At 44.3% G+C, this 18,204-nt stretch overlaps 1 protein-coding gene across 2 annotated transcripts; it reads left to right on the top strand.

Annotated features, from left to right (window-relative positions):
- The first annotated feature begins 4,093 nt into the window (after positions 1–4,093).
- On the top strand, positions 4,094–11,470 carry LOC123051478 (uncharacterized). Of its 2 annotated transcripts, XM_044474359.1 has the most exons (10): positions 4,095–4,320; positions 5,645–5,731; positions 6,328–6,417; positions 6,812–6,895; positions 6,986–7,078; positions 7,830–7,916; positions 8,521–8,607; positions 9,354–9,449; positions 9,536–9,628; positions 10,027–11,470. In XM_044474359.1, the coding sequence occupies exons 1-10, from the start codon at positions 4,226–4,228 to the stop codon at positions 10,223–10,225; spliced, it is 1,011 nt and encodes a 336-aa protein (XP_044330294.1). In that variant the 5' UTR covers positions 4,095–4,225; the 3' UTR covers positions 10,226–11,470. The 2 variants fall into 2 exon arrangements, with proteins under 2 accessions (XP_044330295.1, XP_044330294.1); XM_044474360.1 differs by lacking the exon at positions 6,328–6,417 and having other exon boundaries at positions 4,094–4,320.
- Positions 11,471–18,204: the final 6,734 nt, after the last annotated feature.

Below are 18,204 nucleotides of genomic sequence, written 5' to 3'. Positions count from 1 at the left end.
TCATAGAAGCTCTTCAGATGTCGGAGATACTTGACAGTGATTCTGAATCTGAAGTTGACACACCACAGACTACTGGACCAAAGAACACTGACACTGATGCTTGCATGAAACTATCGGTTCATGCAGCAACAGGAACCTCTTCTAAGGAAAGTATTAAACTACAGGGCATGGTAGGGAAAAGACAACTCCTGGTCCTGGTTGATTCGGGCAGCTCCACCAATTCCATCAGTGTAGATCTAGTACAAGAATTACACTGTCCAGTGGAGGAAATTGCTGCAGCCAAAGTCACTGTTGCTAATGGTGGAACATTACAGTGCAACAAGCAGGTGCCAAATCTTTAGTGGTTCTGTCAGAACAACTCCTTCAACACCTCCCTGAAAGTGCTTCCTCTTGGCACATATGACATCATCTTGGGAATGCAATGGCTAGAAACAATGAGCCCCATGTGGGTAGCTGGAGGAAAAAAGTGATGAGGTTTAAGTACCAGTGTGTGAGAATTACATTGAGAGGAGTCAGAGACAAGCTCACCTCTTGCACAACCATTTCAGGGAAACACCTACAAGGTTTACTCAATACAGGAGCTGTGGAACAAGTCATTCAGCTGTGTCACATTGTAGAAGCCCCAGCAACTCAGGACCTGATACCTCCTTCAGTTCAGTCCATTCTGGACAAACATAAGCAGCTGTTTAACACACCTGATACACTGCCCCCACACAGATCATTTGATCACCAGATTCCCCTGTTACCAGGAGCTAAACCTGTCAACAACAAGCCCTACAGATACAATCCATGCAGAAGAGTGAAATTGAGCAGCAGATCTCTACTATGCTACAACAAGGAGTTATCCAAGAGAGCACCAGCCCATTTGCTTCTCCAGTATTGTTGGTCAGAAAAAAGATGGGAGTTGGCGATTCTGTGTGGATTATAGACAGCTCAATTCAGTTACTGCGCAACACAAGTACCCGATGCCTGTAGTTGAAGAGCTCTTGGATGAGTTGGCAGGGGCAAATTACTTCACTAAACTGGACCTCAGATATGGGTATCACCAGATAAGATTAGTGGAGGGGGAAGAATATAAGACATCATTCAAAACACATCATGGTCTCTATGAATTTAAGGTTATGCCATTTGGACTTACAAATGCACCAGCAACCTTTCAAGCTGCAATGAATGCACTCTTTGCTCATTTGTTAAGGAAGTGTGTACTGATTTTCATGGATGACATCCTCATATTCAGTGAGACTTTGGAGCAAAACCTAGCACACTTGGAAGAGGTGTTCACAATTCTGCAGAACAACCAGCTGTTTGTGAAATACTCTAAATGCACTTTTGCTCAGTCAGAACTAGAATACTTGGGTCATGTCATCAGTGGCAAAGGAGTTCACACAGATCCTTCCAAGATCAGAGCTGTGCAGGAGTGGCCAGTACCTCTTACTGCAAGAGATATCGGAGGATTTCTTGGTCTTACTAGATATTACAGGAGGTTTATTAAGAATTATGGGATCATTAGCAGGAGTCTATCTGATCTACTGAAAAAGGATGTGGTGTTTGCTTGGACACCAACCACTCAGGCTGCCTTTCTGCATTTGAAAGAAGCTTTGGCCATAGCCCCAGTGTTGGCCCTCCCAAATTTCAAAAAAGAATTTACTGTCAAAACAGATGCCAGCAACAGTGGCATTGGTGCTGTGTTGATGCAAGAGGGCCACCCCATTTCCTATCTCAGCAAAGCTCTGGGCCCTAAATCTCAGGCATTGTCCACTTACGAAAAGGAGTGTTTGGCAATATTACTGGCTGTGGAAAAATGGAAATCGTACTTGCAGCATGCTCCTTTCACTATTGATACAGATCACAGAAGCTTGGTCCACTTGCAAGATCAGAAAATGTTCGGCCCCATGCAACAGAAAGCATTTCTCAAATTGCTTGGGCTGCAGTACACGATTGTGTACAAGAAGGGATTGGAAAATACCGCAGCAGATGCCCTATCCAGACCACCTGCTCCCATGGAACTGTCTGCAATTTCATTCTGCACCCCCAAGTGGCTGCCAGTCGTTGCTGAAGGATATCAAGCTCATTCAGCAGACAAGGAACTTCTCCAAGAACTAGCTCTCTCTGGCAGAAATGACAAAGGCTATATCCTGCATAATGGAATTATTCGATACAAGGACAGAATTTGGCTCGGCCATAATACTGAAGCACACCAGGCAATTCTGCTAGCTCTGCATAGTAGTGGAGTTGGGGGCCACTCAGGGTTCCAAGGCACATATCAGCGAATCAAGGCCTTGTTTGCTTGGCCTGCCATGAAACAGGCCATCCAAGCATATGTGCAAAGTTGTACGATCTGTCAGCAGGCTGAGGCTGGACATATCAAGAAACCCGGATTACTCAGTCCTCTTCCCATACCCAAAGAGGCCTGGAGTTTAGTCAGTATGGATTTCATCGGGGGGCTGCCCAAGAGAAAATCCTTCGACACTATCCTGGTGGTGATCGACAAGTTCAGCAAGTACTGGCACTTTTTACCTCTGTCACATCCTTTCACCGCACTGCAGGTTGCACAGCTCTATGTGGATCAGGTCTATCGGCTGCATGGCCTGCCCAAAGTGCTGGTAACTGACAGAGATCCCATCTTCACAAGCACCCTGTGGTAAGAACTATGCAGACTGACGAACACTACCATGAACATGAGTTCAGCTAGTCACCCCGAGACAGATGGACAAATAGAGAAGTTGAATCAATGTCTGGAAACGTTCCTGCGATGCATGGTCCACTCAACTCCTAAGAAGTGGGCACACTGGCTGTCCCAGGCAGAATATTGGTACAATACGAATTATAATTCAGCACTGGGCACAACACCATTTCAAGTCTTGTATGGATACCAACCTCGTCACTTGGGAGTTGATAACTTGCAGAGTTCACTATCTTCTGACCTGTCAGGCTGGTTAGCTGAGAGGAATCTGATGCAAGGTTTAATCAGGGAGCACTTACTGCTCGCCCAACAGCGCATGAAGGCTCAAGAAGACACTAAACGCTCTGATCGTCAGTTCAAGGTGGGTGACTGGGCATTCCTGAAACTCCAACCCTATGTGCAACAGTCAGTGGCCCGGCGACCGAACCACAAGCTGGGTTTTAAGTACTTCAGACCGTATCAAATAGTTGCTCGCATTGGTGAGGTGGCTTACCGGTTGGCCCTGCCGGAGTCCAGCAAAATCCACCCAGTGGTGCATGTTTCCCTGCTCAAGCCGACGGCTCCTCCATCCAGTTCCGAGGATTCGTCAGAGTCGCTACACTGTGTGCTCGAGCATGCGTCCAGACCAGCTCAAGTGCTCCAATCGCGTTTGGTGCAAGTGGGGGGTCATACCTGCACACAACTGAAGATCGCGTGGCAAGGGTTGCCGCTGTCCATGGCAACCTGGGAGTGGCAAGTTCGATCGCGCCAGTGACAACGACCTGATATTGAACAGTCGAGGACGAGCTGTTCCTTAAGGAGAGGGGAATGCAACAACCTGGACCTGGCCCAAGAGTGGGCGACTGCGTAGTGGGCCGTCTTGGCCCAAGTGGCTTGTAATAGTAAGTACTTATAGTTGCGTGTGTGCGTGTGAGAGGGGTAACGAATGTAATCAGAACATTATTCCTAGCAAAGCTTTCCTCCCCGCTCTTTCCCCTTCTCCAAGTTCTCTTTTCCCTGAGCAAATTCCTCTGGTTCGAGATCCAGATCCCGGCGAGACGCAGGGAAGTGCTACGGAAACGTAACAAGTATGCGGAGAAGGAAGGACAAAACGGACGTCCGTGTGTCCGCTTCGACCCAAATCCGCCGTAAATTTGGGTCGAAAATGGATCAAAACGGGCACAAAGATGAGATGGGTCTCTGTGTTAGAGTTAGCCTAATATATTTGTACAATTTATTTATAGAGAAAATGTAATGTCCTGTCTACGCGTTCGATTTGGATTTGAATGTTGCCGACTAATCTCGCATCTCTTTTTTTTCTAAAAAAAGGAAGGAAAAAGAAAACGGACTTCCTTCTCATCAAAAACATCACAGGTGAAGGCGCAACGGCCGACCCCGAGAGATCCGACGACTCACATAAACTCCGGAGGCCTGGACCCGGACCCCTAATCCCAGGAGGGCCCGCCTCGCCAGTTTTCCCCTTTCCCCCCCTCACCGGCTCACCACCCCCGCAAGAGCAAGTCCGACCACCGCCGTCAGACGAGGAAGGTGTGCCCGGCGTCCATGGGCTGGAAAGAGCGCCGCAGCGATGGCGCGCGAGGCAACCACAGCGGGGGCGCGCGAGGCAACCGCAGCGGCGGCGCGCGAAGCAATCGCGGGTACCCACCCTCGTTTTCTTCTTCTTCTCTGGTTCGCAAAGAGATTCGCAAACAAGTCCTTGGTACCCGGCGGTCGTTTCTTGCTCGTAAAGAACTTGTGTGTATCCTAGTGGTAATTTCTTCTAGTTCTTGGAATCTTGGAATGCACCGGAAAGCCACCGGTTTTCTAGTTCGTTCTCTTTTTTCTTGCCAATGCTAGATTAAAGACGATGAATCTGAGGATTTTGTGGGGCGTAAGCGCTGTTCTGGGTAGAACCTTGCTCTTTCGAGGATTTTACGAAGTGTAGTCTCGCGAGGAATTGCAAGTGATACCGTGTAGTTTATACAGATTTCGCGAATTTCTTATTTGTTTTGCGCTACTTTCCTGTGAAAATTTTAGTTCTAAGTAGAAAGGGGATTTTTTTTCCCACGCATCGAAAATAATTTATGCTTCCATAGATAGCGCAACTGTAGAAACCTGTTCTTTAAATAGGTTTCACGAAGAAAGTCATACCCGAGATTATGCTGTTCCAAGTTCTAATCGTGATCTTTTACCTCTGCTCCCGGGAGCACTTTTTATGGCTCTCACTCTTTTTTACTACTTGCTGCATAACTCAGTAGGGTTATCCCCTATTGTTTATCTATCAAAAGAAGTACCTTGTTACAAAACATTTTTTTTATTTGCATGAACATAAATACATAATCATGCAAATACCTATTAGTACCTAGTAGAGTTGTAGTAATCCAATGTCTTGTACTCCTGTCTAGGTGTACTAATCAAAAGGAGTACAAATGTCTAGGAGACTAAGGTGCTAGGTGTGTGCTTTAATAGAGATTATAAGAATTTCTTGTTTATTTGTACCTTACCTTCCTGTGAATTTGTTTAGTTGTAATCCTGGTAAGAAAAAGAACCCATGCCTGGAAAGAAATTTATGGTATGATGGTATAACATCATGTGTGAAAGAGAGTGGAATACGATTTATACATGGATCACTGGGGCTCTCCTTTATTACTTCCATAGAACTGTCTTCTTTAAACAGCAAATTTCTGCAGTATTTAGGATCCTGACACCTAGCAGCAAATTTCTTCAGTATAACATTGTCAATTCTCTTACAGTAGAATTTAGGATGAATGTCATGCACCAGGACGGCCTCTACGATCAATGATGCCATTAGCATGTTTACCTGCAGTATTTTTTTTTCTCGGAAAAAAAGAACTTCGAAGATTCATAACCTGCTTTATTTTCATTATAGGAATAGAGCATCATTTATTTATACAAAACAGACACTTATGTATGCTCTTTGTCATAATTAATTTTGACGTCACTTTGCTGCACTATTTTTAGTGCCGTTATTTTGGGAGATAAAACACATTTTGGTGATGCTTTGGAATGGGAGAACATGACAAGAGGAGGAGTAAATCATAACACAAGGTAATTGCAAATACCTGCTAGTACCTTGTAGAGTTGTAGTAATCCAATGTCTTGTACTAATTTCTGGGAGACTAAGGCGCTAGGTGTGTACTTATAGAGATTATAAGAATTTCTTGTTTATACACTACCCTGAGTTTGTTTAGTTGTAATCCTGGTAGGAAAAAAAATTCATGCCTAGAAAGGAATTTATAATATGATGGTATAGCATCTTGTATGGAAGAGAGTTGAATACGATCTATACATGCATCATAGTGGCTCTCCTTTACTGCTTCCATAAGAACTGTCTTCTTTAAACATGTTCCTCTATTGAAAGTGCTGCTGACACTAGCAGCAAATTTCTTTGTTATAACATTGTCAATTCTCTTACAGTAAAATTTAGCATTAATGTCAGGCAGCAGGACGGCCTCTGCTACAATGATGTCATGAGCATGTTTACCTGCAGTAGTTTTTTTCTCAGAAAAAAAGAACTTCTGAGATTCATAGCCTGCTTTATTTTCATTATAGGAGTAGAGCAGCATGTATTTATACAAGACAGACACTTATGTATGCTCTTTGTCATAATTAATTTTGACGTCACTTCGCTGCACTATTTTTAGAGCTGCTATTCTGGAACATGATAAAACACATTTTGGTGATGCTTCAGAAAGGGAGAACATGACAAACAGTGGAGTAAATCATAACACAAGGTAATTGCAACAGAATTACACTTATAATTTACATTTCTCTCTCAGTTCACAAGCATATTTAGTTTTAAATTGGATGAATCATATGTTCTATTTCTGTTGTCGTTTTTCGGGCGCCTTTTAAAATTTGTTAGTTTCAGCTTAGTTAGAAAGTTAATGAATTTTTTCATGACTCATGCAGTGATATCGTTACCGTTGTTCCATATCAGTAGCTAAAGTTTGGAAGTCAAGAATGACCATTAGAATTCTGGACAATGCTATGGGTTGAAGAATCAGTGAACTACAAACAGAAACAAATGAATAATTAAAGTGATAAACAAAGAATGCCAATCATAACTGTCAACTTCTTTTCATATGATAAATTATTTTGACTTTTCTTCACTGAGTTGTTTCGCAGGCCTAAAGATTTGCTAGTGGGCAGGAGGGCTGTTCCTCATGATCACAATGAACAAATCACAAGCGAATCAGATATCGGCAGACGGTAATTATAAAAAACCCTATTATTTCTCGCCCTTTTTCCTTTATTTATGAGCAGGTTCATTTTGAGTGAGCTTAGTCCTTAATTAATTAGGTTCAAGGGCCTGGAAGAGAAGGGCAGTTCGAAACATGCTGGCCATTGCGCTGTGAAAGCTATAGAAATTCCTGGACAAACTTGTGATAGAAGGTAATGTAAAACTCCCAATGCTGCATGCCCATATATCTGTTCAGAATGCTTACACTAACTTTCTCAGATTTGTTGCCCCAGTTATTAATGTGATCATTGCTCTAACTTTTATTCCAGAAGTGCCTTGTTACAAAACATTGTTTCTATTCGCGTGGGCATAATCATGCAAATACCTGTTAGTATCTTGTAGAGTTGTAGTAATCCAATGTCTTGTACTAATATCTGCGAGACTAAGGTGCTAGGTGTGTGCTTTATAGAGATTATAATAATTTCTTGTTTATTTGTACCCTACCTTCCTGTGAATTTGTTTATTGTAATCCTGGTAAGAAAAAGAACCCATGCCTGGAAAGAAATTTATGGTATGATGGTATAACATCATGTGTGAAAGAGAGTGTAATATGATCTATACATGGATCACTGGGGCTCTCCTTTATTGCTTCCATAGAACTGTCTTCTTTAAACAGCAAATTTCTGCAGTATTTAGGATCCTGACACCTAGCAGCAAATTTCTTCAGTGTAACATTGTCAATTCTCTTACAGTAGAATTTAGGATGAATGTCATGCAGCAGGACGGCCTCTACGATCAATGATGCCATTAGCATGTTTACCTGCAGTTTTTTTTTTCTCGGAAAAAAATTAACTTCTGAGATTCATAACCTGCTTTATTTTCATTATAGGAGTAGAGCAGCATGTATTTATACAACTCTTTGTCATAATTAATTTTGACGTCACTTCGCTGCGCTATTTTTAGAGCCGTCATTTTGGAAGATAAAACACATTTTGGTGATGCTTCGGAATGGGAGAACATGACAAGAGGAGGAGTAAATCATAACACAAGGTAATTGCTAATACCTGTTAGTACCTTGTAGAGTTGTATTAATCCAATGTCTTGTACTAATTTCTGGGAGACTAAGGTGCTAGGTGTGTGCTTTATAGAGATATAATAATTTCTTGTTTATACACTACCCCGACCCTGAGTTTATTTAGTTGTAATCCTGGTAGGAAAAAAATTCATGCCTGGAAAGGAATTTATGATATGATGGTACAACATCTTGTATGGAAGAGAGTTGAATATGATCTATACATGCATCATAGTGGCTCTCCTTTACTGCTTCCATAAGAACTGTCTTCTTTAAACAGGTTCCTCTATTGAAAGTGATGCTGACACTAGCAGCAAATTTCTTTATTGTAACATTGTCAATTCTCTTACAGTAGAATTTAGCATTAATGTCATGCAGCAGGACGGCCTCGGCTAGCAATGATGTCATGAGCATATTTACCTGCAGTATTTTTTTTCTCAAAAAAAAGAAGAACTTCTGAGATTCATAACCTGTTTTCTTTTCAATACAGGAATAGAGCAGCATGTATTTATAGAAAATAGACACTTATATATACTCTTTTTCATAATTAATTTTGACGTCACTTTGCTGCACTATTTTTAGAGCTGCTATTCGGGAACATGATAAAACACATTTTGGTGATGCTTCAGAAAGGGAAAACATGACAAACAGAGTAAATCATAACACAAGGTAATTGCAGCAGAATTACAATGATAGCTTAGATTTCTCTCTCAGTTCACAAGCATATTTAGTTTTAAATTGGATGAATCATATGTTCTGTTTCTGTTGTCATTTTTAGGGTGCTTTTCAAATTTTGTTAGTTTTCAGCTTAGTTACAAAATTAATGAATTTTGGAACAGAGAAGGCCGTCAACCGTACCTACTGCTCTCAGTAACTAGGGAACGACCGTTGATTGGACCTTGGTCCACTAACTCATAGTGATTAGTAATTAGAAATTGCTTTCAAGTCTATATTGGTTATACTGTATTACATAGTATCTTTTCTTCTTCTTTCTTTGATCTTGAGAGCACCTTTATTTAATTGCTCTTATACATTCTTACTACTTGCTGTTTATCTCCATAGGGCTATCCCCAACTGTTTGCCTATCAATAGAAATACTTGGTTACGGAACATTGCTAAACCTCCTGAAATCCTAGTTCCTCATCCTTGGGCCCTTAGCATTGCCATCATTGTTGTCATGACTCATGCAGTGATATTTTCACTGTTGTTCCATATCAGTGTCAAAATTTTGGCAATCCAGAATAACCATTAGAATTCTGGAAAATGCTATGGGTTATAAGAATCAGTGAATCACAAGCAGAAAGAAATGAATAATATAAAGTGATGAACAAAGAATGCCAATCATCACTGTCAATTTCTTTTTTCAGATGATAAATTATAATTTATTTTGACTTCTTCACTGAATTGTTTCGCAGGCCTAATGATTTGCTAGCGGGCAGCAGGGCTGGTTCTCATGATCACTATGACATTTGTAGTAAACAAATCGCAAAAGAATCAGATATTGGCAAACGGTAATTATAAAAAATCCTGTTATTTCTTGCCCTTTGCCCTTTATTTATGAGCAGGTTCATTTTGAGTGAGCTTCGTCCTTAATTAGGTTCAAGAGCTTGGAAGAGAAGGGAAATTCGAAATCTGCTGGGCATTTCTATGTGATGGATATAGACATTGAAGGACAAACTTGTGATAGAAGGTAATGTAAAACTCCCAATGCTAAATGCCCATTTATCTGTTTAGAATGCTTACAGTAAATTTCTCCGAGTTATTGCTCAAGTTATTAATGTGATTATAACTGTTATTTCAAATGCATTAACTATAAAAAGTACTGCTTGCTGATCATACTGCCATAGTACACAAGGACACATAATATTAGAGAAATATTACGGTCAGGAGGAACAGTAACTAGAAAATTGGTTGTGGTGTTGCCAACAGTTACATGCGAGTTGAAGGCCACGTCTAGTGATAAATTAGATATGCAGAAGATCCAAAAAAGGGATAATATTTGTATTACAATATAGAAAATTATAGCTGTGATACAAGTAAGACCTTGAAGAAACTATTGCTAAGCATAGCATCTGCACGTTTTTTCAGGTGCCGTTGCGTTGATGCAGCTCTTGATCGACGCTATTTTGATCAACCATTTGCCTGCATTCATTGCCATGGGAGTGTTATTCAATCACTTGTGGACTATATTGAGTGGAATCCCATCACCGAGGCATTTGTGCCACCTGGGGATGCATACGGGGATGTTTTTGTGGATGCTGGGATCAACATACGTGTCATCCTGTGAAGTTCCACAACATCATTGCATAGAGTCCATCAGGCAAATAAAAGTTTTGCTGGAAATTTTGAGCTCTTTGATCTTTACCTTGACAATAGGAAGTGTGTCAGATTTGACAGCAGGAAGGCTATTTGTCTGACAGACTGTACACGGGAGAACATAGAGGCAGATTATGCTAAGCATGGCCTGATATTGTCAAGGGATTTATTCTGCGGACAGGTTATTCCAGCTGATATTAGGAAATGGATAGGTTTGATGGAAGATGATGCAAGCAGAGGAGAGTATTTAATTGTCCATAACATCTGCCTCATGGAATCGAGGCAAAGTGTGAACCACTTTGGATCCCTGTATGCACATCTTGAGGTTCTGAGAAAAGAAAGGTCAAGGATATACTGGCTCATTATTAATGAACTTACAGCTCGGCATCCGGATTGGGAGAAGGAGGATGTGTTGCAGAACTTCTATGTAGAGGATACTTATGATTATAAAGATCCCCAAACCGGTGAAAGAACACATTATGAACATGATTCAAGAGGTCTTCTCAGATTAGCCTGGAACTTAAGCAAACACATTCTTCCAAAGTCAGTGGTATTTATACCAGCTCCAGTCCGAAAAGGAGAGAAGTTCAAAAGGCTAGTGGCTGTCAGGAAGTTCACTGACAGAAAGATTGAGTCGATCATAAAGTCATCATTCATTGGGTTGATGATGGACCTTCAAGAACTAATGCACAAGTATGGTCAGCTGGAGCGGTTCTACGTGGAAGAGTGGATGGGCACGGCTTAGAAGAATGACCCTGCACCAATATCTTGTTCTTTCAGTGACCTTGCCTTCTGTACCTATGGTAGACGCTGATGGATGTTGTGTAGCTGCTACAGGTATTCTCTGTGGAGTAAAGCTACCTGACTAGACTGGATTGTTATGGTGCAATCTCCATTCCTTCCTTACAGAGCAGTTGGATAGCTTGCATAGTTTGACTATTCTTTTGTTCAAGTAATCAAGCTCTGTAGTGTAGCCTATGAATAGAGTTGTATACTTGTATGTATGCGTGGAAGAACGGTTATGACTATGGAAGAGACTCTTTGGAACGTCATGCTCAAATGTCGTGCTTCTGGGATGTTTGTTTTGTCTAGCCTATGAAAAGTGTTGTATGTAAGCTTTGGAAGACATGTTACGACTGAGTATGGAAAAGATGTTTTGTTTCCTCCAAAAAAAAGAGGATTTGGAATGTCATACTCAAAGATTATGCTTCTGGGATGTTTGCTCTGTCGTTGGTATTTGGTTATTTCCTGATGCTGTAATTGTCTGTCTTTTTTCCTGAAGATTAAAAAATGATTCTTGTGGCTGGTGGTGAAAGTGTAATCATGTGGTAAGAAATTCCTTTCTGAAAGTTCTGTCAGGTGGTGAGATTGCTTGGGGGTAGGCAGTGCAGTATTTGGGTGTCGTCTTTATGGAGGATGAGCTAAATCAGTTGAGGAATGTGAATCAAATGGAAGTTGAATTGTTTTGTGTTGTTGCTGGAGGGTGTCACACACACAGATACAGGTCTGAAAGAGCAAGTTGTATGTTTTAACTGCTTCATGCAATTCCGTAGGCAGTAGGTCGAATACACTAGGTTTTCACTTTGGATGCTTTAGACGGTTACCAATTTAGTTGCATCTTTGCAACCGTAAGATGGTTTAGCTTATAAAAAACTAAGCAGTAATTTTTGTTGTTATGAAACGAGGCAGGAGACTTGCTCTCTCTCATCATGATAAAAGAAGAAAATAGGTTATGTACAGACAGGACCCAAGACCACCAAGTTCACAAAGGGTCAGGACACTGGGAAAAAATTACAACACGCACCACAACGGAGTTAGCAAACGTGAAATCTCACAAATTTGGGTTCATTGTTTCGTATGGTGAAAAGTTCTTTTGAGGAAGCGCAGGCGAACTGCATTTGCATTATGAGAAGAAACAACGACAGAGCGCTAGTCTGTACAAAAGCAACCAAAGGCTGCGAAAAACAAAAGAAAAAAACAGGATCCCAGGCTGCCTAGACCTCACTCTCGCAGCATCAAGTGGTTACCCCCTGCCAATACCCACGTAGCTAGCTCGTTGGTGAGAAGTTCTAGCACTACCCGGACAGGGCGCTCGAGATCCCTGAAAATGCGGCCGTTACGCTCGAGCCAGATCCACCAAGTGGTTAGGAGAGCGATTGATCTCGCCCGCTTGCGGCCAACAGGCACCGTGCTAAGTCCGTCCAGCCAATCCACCATGCAGTTCTTCGTATGGTGAAAAGTGAATACAAGCTTTGTGGGCAGTTTGGACTGTCCCTGTTCATAACTAGACTTCACACATGTGCATGCTAGAAAAGTTTGGTTTGTTTCGGATAAAAGATTTGTTCGTAACTACTTCTTGACTTTTTTTAACAAAGTGTGGATTTTATTAACTTAAAATGAAGTATCAAGAGGATACAAACACGATGAACACACCCACAACCTCTGCATACTTAGATAAGCACTTAACATCAAATACACAAAACACACGCCGGCAATCAAAGTCATATAAGACCAAAAGAGTAAAATGCACTGGCGGTACTTGAACTTGCGAAGAAAGCACGCTTTGGTCACTGTACTTCAAAATACGGCCAATACGGTCACTCAACACGCCTACACGTGATTCTACGGTCACTGTTCACCGTACGCCACTCGTCGCCCCTCCATTTGACCACTTATCGACCAATCCGAGGCGATAGCTGGCGCTCGCGGGGGGTTCCGCAACATTTTTACAAGGAAACCCTTGGCTGGCTCCGTAATTCCTCTGCACCCTTGTCTATTCGGTTTCAATCAGAACGAAAGGGGAGGCCGTTGAAGGGGAGGAGGGAAGGGCGATCGTCGGCGGCACCGCACCACCACCACCGGAGTCGTCGCACAAGGGGGAGAGGCGCCGCGCAGGCGCCGCGCATCGCATCACTGGAGCTGTTTCATCGGGATGTCGCCTGTTCGTCGCCCCGATGGTGCTCCGCCGCCCACCTACAGTAAGCCCTCACCTCGCCCCCCCCATGATTCTTGCGCTGTAAGCTGTAGGGTAGAAATTTAGAGGTGAGCATTGTGGATGGTGTGCTTGTTAGTCAGATATGCCCATCTGTACTTTGAAGATTTGCGTAGGGTTTTCGACCGCGATTTGGGGGTTTCAGCGTATAGGGTTTTGGGTTTGGAGAAGGTGGTTGTTTGTGGGTTATTTGGTGCTGAAAGGTGCTATCTTTTGCTGCATGTTGAGGATGCTGGTTGTGTAGGTTAATGTGATACTCAAAGGTGGTTGCTTGCATCTGTTTCTTGCAGATTATGTACAACAGAAATTCTGAAACTCTGTTCTGCTCTGTTTTGATGTATGCAGATAAGCGCAGCAGGAAGTTTTCAGTTAAGTTTAACCATGGTGGTTATTTCCTTGGGCAAGGTAGCAATCGTTCCTATGTCAATGGTCATGAACTGTGGTATGATCAAGTAGATGCAGATACTTGGTCTCCAATCATGGTTGAAAACCTAGTTGAAGAGATAGGATGGGAGATGGCAGGCAGGATGAAGGTATATTACTGCATTCTCATTCTGTCAATCAACAAGAATGGGTTGTGTCGTGGAATTGTCACGGCAGATGTCCTCAAGCTAGGACTTAGTCGTGGAGCCATCGCCGCTAGGATGCTTGAAGGGGTTAACGGGACAAGGAACACGAGGGTTTATACTGGTTCGGCCCCTTACGGTGAAGGTAAAAGCCTACGTCCAGTTGAGGTGGTATTGATTAGGGTTTCGATGACCAGGGAGCTTAACTGCTATGCCCGGCTCTCGATGAGATTCTTCTTCCCCTAAACCGCTGCCGGGCCGTCCCTTTATATAGAGAGGTCGACGCCCAGCAGCTCTCAGAGTCCCGGCCGGCTCATAAGAGTGTCCGGCTCGGACTCTCAACTATTCTTGCCTTACACTACAAGTTCTACCATAATGACGGTTGTAACTACGGGCCTTAAGCCATATCCGGGTCTTAAGCCCATCTTTGGCCCACCGTCTTCAAGCTTGTCGTCGGGCTTCTGGCGATGACCATTATGAGTAACCCGGCCCCTTCTAGCGGGTGACTCTAAGGTCTATATCCTCAACATTAGGCCCCAGATTGATTTGAGCCGGCTCATGTCAATCTTCAATTCTTTCGACAGAAAATCTCCGGCTTACAATTGTGTGAAGGCCATAACCCGGCGTGACGTCATCCTCTGGACTCCGGGTAATCCGCCGTGACGTCATCTTCCATTAAGTCCATTTTTTATTCCACCAGATCCGCAACGGATCTTATCTTTACTGCCATCCCAAAAATCGAGGCGCCTCTCGGGCGAGATAATCGCGCCGTGGCCTCCTCGTTTCTCGCGCCCACTTATGAGTCTGGCCTTATAAATAGTCCGGCCCGATGAGCCTTCAGCCACCCGTCTTCCTCCTCGCGCCACTGCTCTTCCGCTCGAGCTCTGTTGCCGTCGCCGCCGCGGGTCTTCTCGTCCTCACCAACTCCGGCCGCTGCATCAACCTGTTGTGTCCAGAGAACGGCAGCGACCTCCGCGACTCACCAGCACCTGTAAGTCCTTGCTGTCCCGTAGAACAGATCTGCAGTAGGGTTTCTTCTTGTTCTTCCCGTGTTCTTCACCGTTCTTTGCAGGCCCTCGGTAGATTTGATTTTTACCACCCCTTTTGATCTTAGACTTGTATAGAACCACTGCGGTAGCTGTTTCACTTCCATTCCTAATGCAAATAGATCCCCTTTTTACTGCATAGATGCTTCGTTCGAACCCGCAGACTTCTTCTGCGCCTGTTTTTAGGTCTAGGAATTTTCCTTTTCAACCGACCGTTTTGATCCAAATTATTTACTGCGATGTGTGAAACCTGTTTTCACCACACTTAGTAAAAAACTACACCTGCCGAGTCGTGGCGGTTTACGTTTCCGGCTTAAAGAAACCACGTACTGTAAAAAATTTCCGGCTCATTTGCAGCAAGGCTGTAGATAATTGAATTGCTCTCAATACCTCGGGCGGCTTAGATAACCCGACGCACCTAGATATATGTCATTAGTCCCCTCCATAAGCCGTCACTTTAACATTGAACTGTAAATTTCCTCCGGCTTATAATTAAACCGGGCATGTTTCCTTTTATCATAGGCTTCCGACTTTCACCATGCCTCCCAAAGCTCCTAAAGCATCCATCACTTGCAATTGGATGAGGTCCAATGTCACCGACGAGACCTTAGCGGATTTTGTAAAGTCGGGTTACCTGCCTAAGAAGGACGTCATGTCCTACCGTGCCCCTGACCCGTCAGAGGAGAGACCACAGCCAAAGGACGGGGAGGTAGTGATTTTTGCGGATCACATGAGCCGGGGCTTCGCACCGCCCGGCTCAAAGTTTTTTAGAGATGTGCTGAACTTCTTTGATCTGCGGCCACAAGACATAGGACCCAATTCTGTGTCCAATATATGCAACTTCCAAGTGTTCTGCGAAGTCTACCTTGGAGAAGAGCCCAACTTGCTGCTCTTCAGAGAGCTTTTCTACCTGAACCGTCAGAACGAGTGCGCCAACGGGCCAAGCTTGGAACTTGGTGGCATCTCCATTCAGCGACGGAGAGACTGCCTTTTGCCTTACGCCGAGCGGCCAAGCCACCCAAAGGACTGGAACCAGACGTGGTTCTATTGCCAAGACACGTCGCCGGCTGACGAGAGTCCGCTGCCCGGCTTTCGCCCCTCGCGTCTGGAACCAACACACCCTCTGTCAGACAAGCTGACTCAAGCGGAGCACCAACCTCTGCTCCCCACTATTAACAAGATCAAGGCTCTTCTGGGCAATGGTCTCAACGGAATTGATCTGGTCCGGGTCTGGATCTCGTGGCGGGTGATCCCCCTGAGCCGCCGCCCCGGCTTAATGTGTGAATACACAGGCCGGAAAGATGACCCCCTGCGACACAGCCGCAACGATCTTCCTGAAGACGTTGCTGAAGACATGACCAAGGCCCTTTTAAATGAGAGCTTGGCAGACTGTGGGAGGACCGGGTTAGCCCCCTTCTGCAAGACCAACCCAGCCCCAGCAGTAAGCCGCTGACCTGAACATCTTATCTTCTTCTGTAGATAACCTTCATCTAAATCTTTAAGAAATCATCACTGTATTTTTCAGGCTGATGACAAATTCTGGAAGGTCAAATATGACCATGAGGCAGCCAAGAAGGCCAGGAAGGCGAAGAAAGCCGCCAAGAGAGCCGCTCCCCGCAAGAAGGGAAGTAGGCCTACTGCTTCAGAGCTGCTGCAACTAAGCGACAGCTCCGAGTCAGAGGTAACCCCTGAACCTGTAAGCTCTTGTTGTATTCATTGTTTATTTCTGTCCACCTTATCAATACTGTTCATCAACAGGATGACACCGGAGCAAGTAACCCGGTGGTTGAAGAGGTAATGATCACTTTCCTCCGACTCGGAGCCCTTGCCAAGGCTGAAAGTCCGAAGGGTAACCCGGAAAGTAAGATTTTCACATCCTTTAGCTTATCAAGATCCTCAATTTCTTTTGAAGCAACAGACTCATGAGAGCCGGCGGCACACCCGGACCAACAAGGACGCTGACCTCTCCTCCGGCTTACCCGACGCATCGAGGAAACGCCGAACCGAGGTTATCTCCAACTTGTACCCTTTTCATCCTTTGGCGGGTGTTATACGTCAACCGCTCAATTCCTCCGATTCAAACTATCAGGAAACCTCACCCTCTTCTGGTGACTCGATGCAATCAAACCTGCCGGCCTTCAAGACCGTACCCGGGTAATGATAATCATCTCTTGTTGTGCTTATCTTTACTCATACTTTTGTACTAACCTTTTTGTCCTTTCAGTGCCCAGGCAAAGCTCAGCAAGCGGGCGAAGAAGAACAAGCCGGTCGAAGAGCCGGACTTGCCTGAACCGGAGGTTGCAGCTCAAGAAACGCCAGTTGCCTCTGCCCCTTCAGCTCAAGAACCTCAAGAAGCTTCTGCTAACCGGAGACCTCCAGCCTGGCTCACCCGGTCAATGACCCGGACGTGGTAATCACCCGGACGGAGTTTGTTGAGCCGGGGAGACCTACTGCGCTGGCCAAGTGCTCCGCCAAGGAGGAGTTGCTAGGGCGCCGCCGGGCTAATCTGGACCTCACCGACTACGCCAATCTGAACATCGGAGAGATCGTCTCCGGCTATGTCAGTCAGGTGCACAAGAGCCGGGACTTAGAGATCGACATGGTGAATCAGATTCAGCAGAAGTCTGAGGTACCACTCTTCTTGCTTTACTGCATAGTTATCTTTACCATGCTAGCCCCCAAGTCGACGACTTATGATTGAATATGTTGTAGACTTAAGTTCCGGCTTACTTCCATGAACCGGTAATTTGTAGATAGGAACGTTCGATATGCATTAGCCCCCAAGTGCCAAGTGTCTTTGCTTGGAAAACGCTTGGGACTTTAAATTTGCATAGTAACTGTTCATGCTATAACCCGGAATTTATGCAGGCTGCTTGCAAGAAGTTTGAGGCTGACATCTCCGATTTAAAGACCCACCTGAAGACGCAAGAAACTAAGACCCGGAAGGCCAATGCCAAATTTGTGTCCAGTATTGCTGCGCAAGAAAAGCTGAAGACGGACTTTGACGCTGAACGGAAAGCTTGGGCTAAAGAGAAGGCTACTCTGGTGAACCGGGCCGAACAGGCGGAAAAGGCTCTGACGGAAAGAACCACCGAACTCGCCGGTTTAAAGCGCCACGTGTCACAGATGGTCGCCGCAATCTTCGGTAAGTCATTCCACCGGCTCTCGTCCAGTTTATAACCTTTATGTCTCATAATCCATCATTGCCAGCGGCTTATCTTATTCTGTTAAACAGGTCCCAGAAGCGCCAACCTCAATCAAAGTGTGGTGACCAAGCTGAAGGCCGTGTACACCCTGGTGGAGCAACTCTACACCGGGTCACAGCGCGCCTTGGCCGTGGTGGCCC

Source organism: Triticum aestivum, chromosome 2D (genome assembly GCF_018294505.1).
Source record: "Triticum aestivum cultivar Chinese Spring chromosome 2D, IWGSC CS RefSeq v2.1, whole genome shotgun sequence".
NCBI lineage: Eukaryota > Viridiplantae > Streptophyta > Magnoliopsida > Poales > Poaceae > Triticum > Triticum aestivum.
Note: the sequence above shows the minus strand (reverse complement) of the source record. Positions and strands in the feature narration are given on the sequence as shown.

Excerpts from the sequence above, each read along its gene's own strand:
- LOC123051478 (XM_044474359.1), top strand. The coding sequence starts at position 4,226 with ATGGGCTGGAAAGAGCGCCGCAGCGATGGCGCGCGAGGCAACCACAGC. Across the intron at positions 8,608-9,353 it reads AGAGTAAATCATAACACAAG|GCCTAATGATTTGCTAGCGG; the intron begins GTAATTGCAGCA and ends ATTGTTTCGCAG. Across the intron at positions 9,450-9,535 it reads GAATCAGATATTGGCAAACG|GTTCAAGAGCTTGGAAGAGA; the intron begins GTAATTATAAAA and ends GTCCTTAATTAG.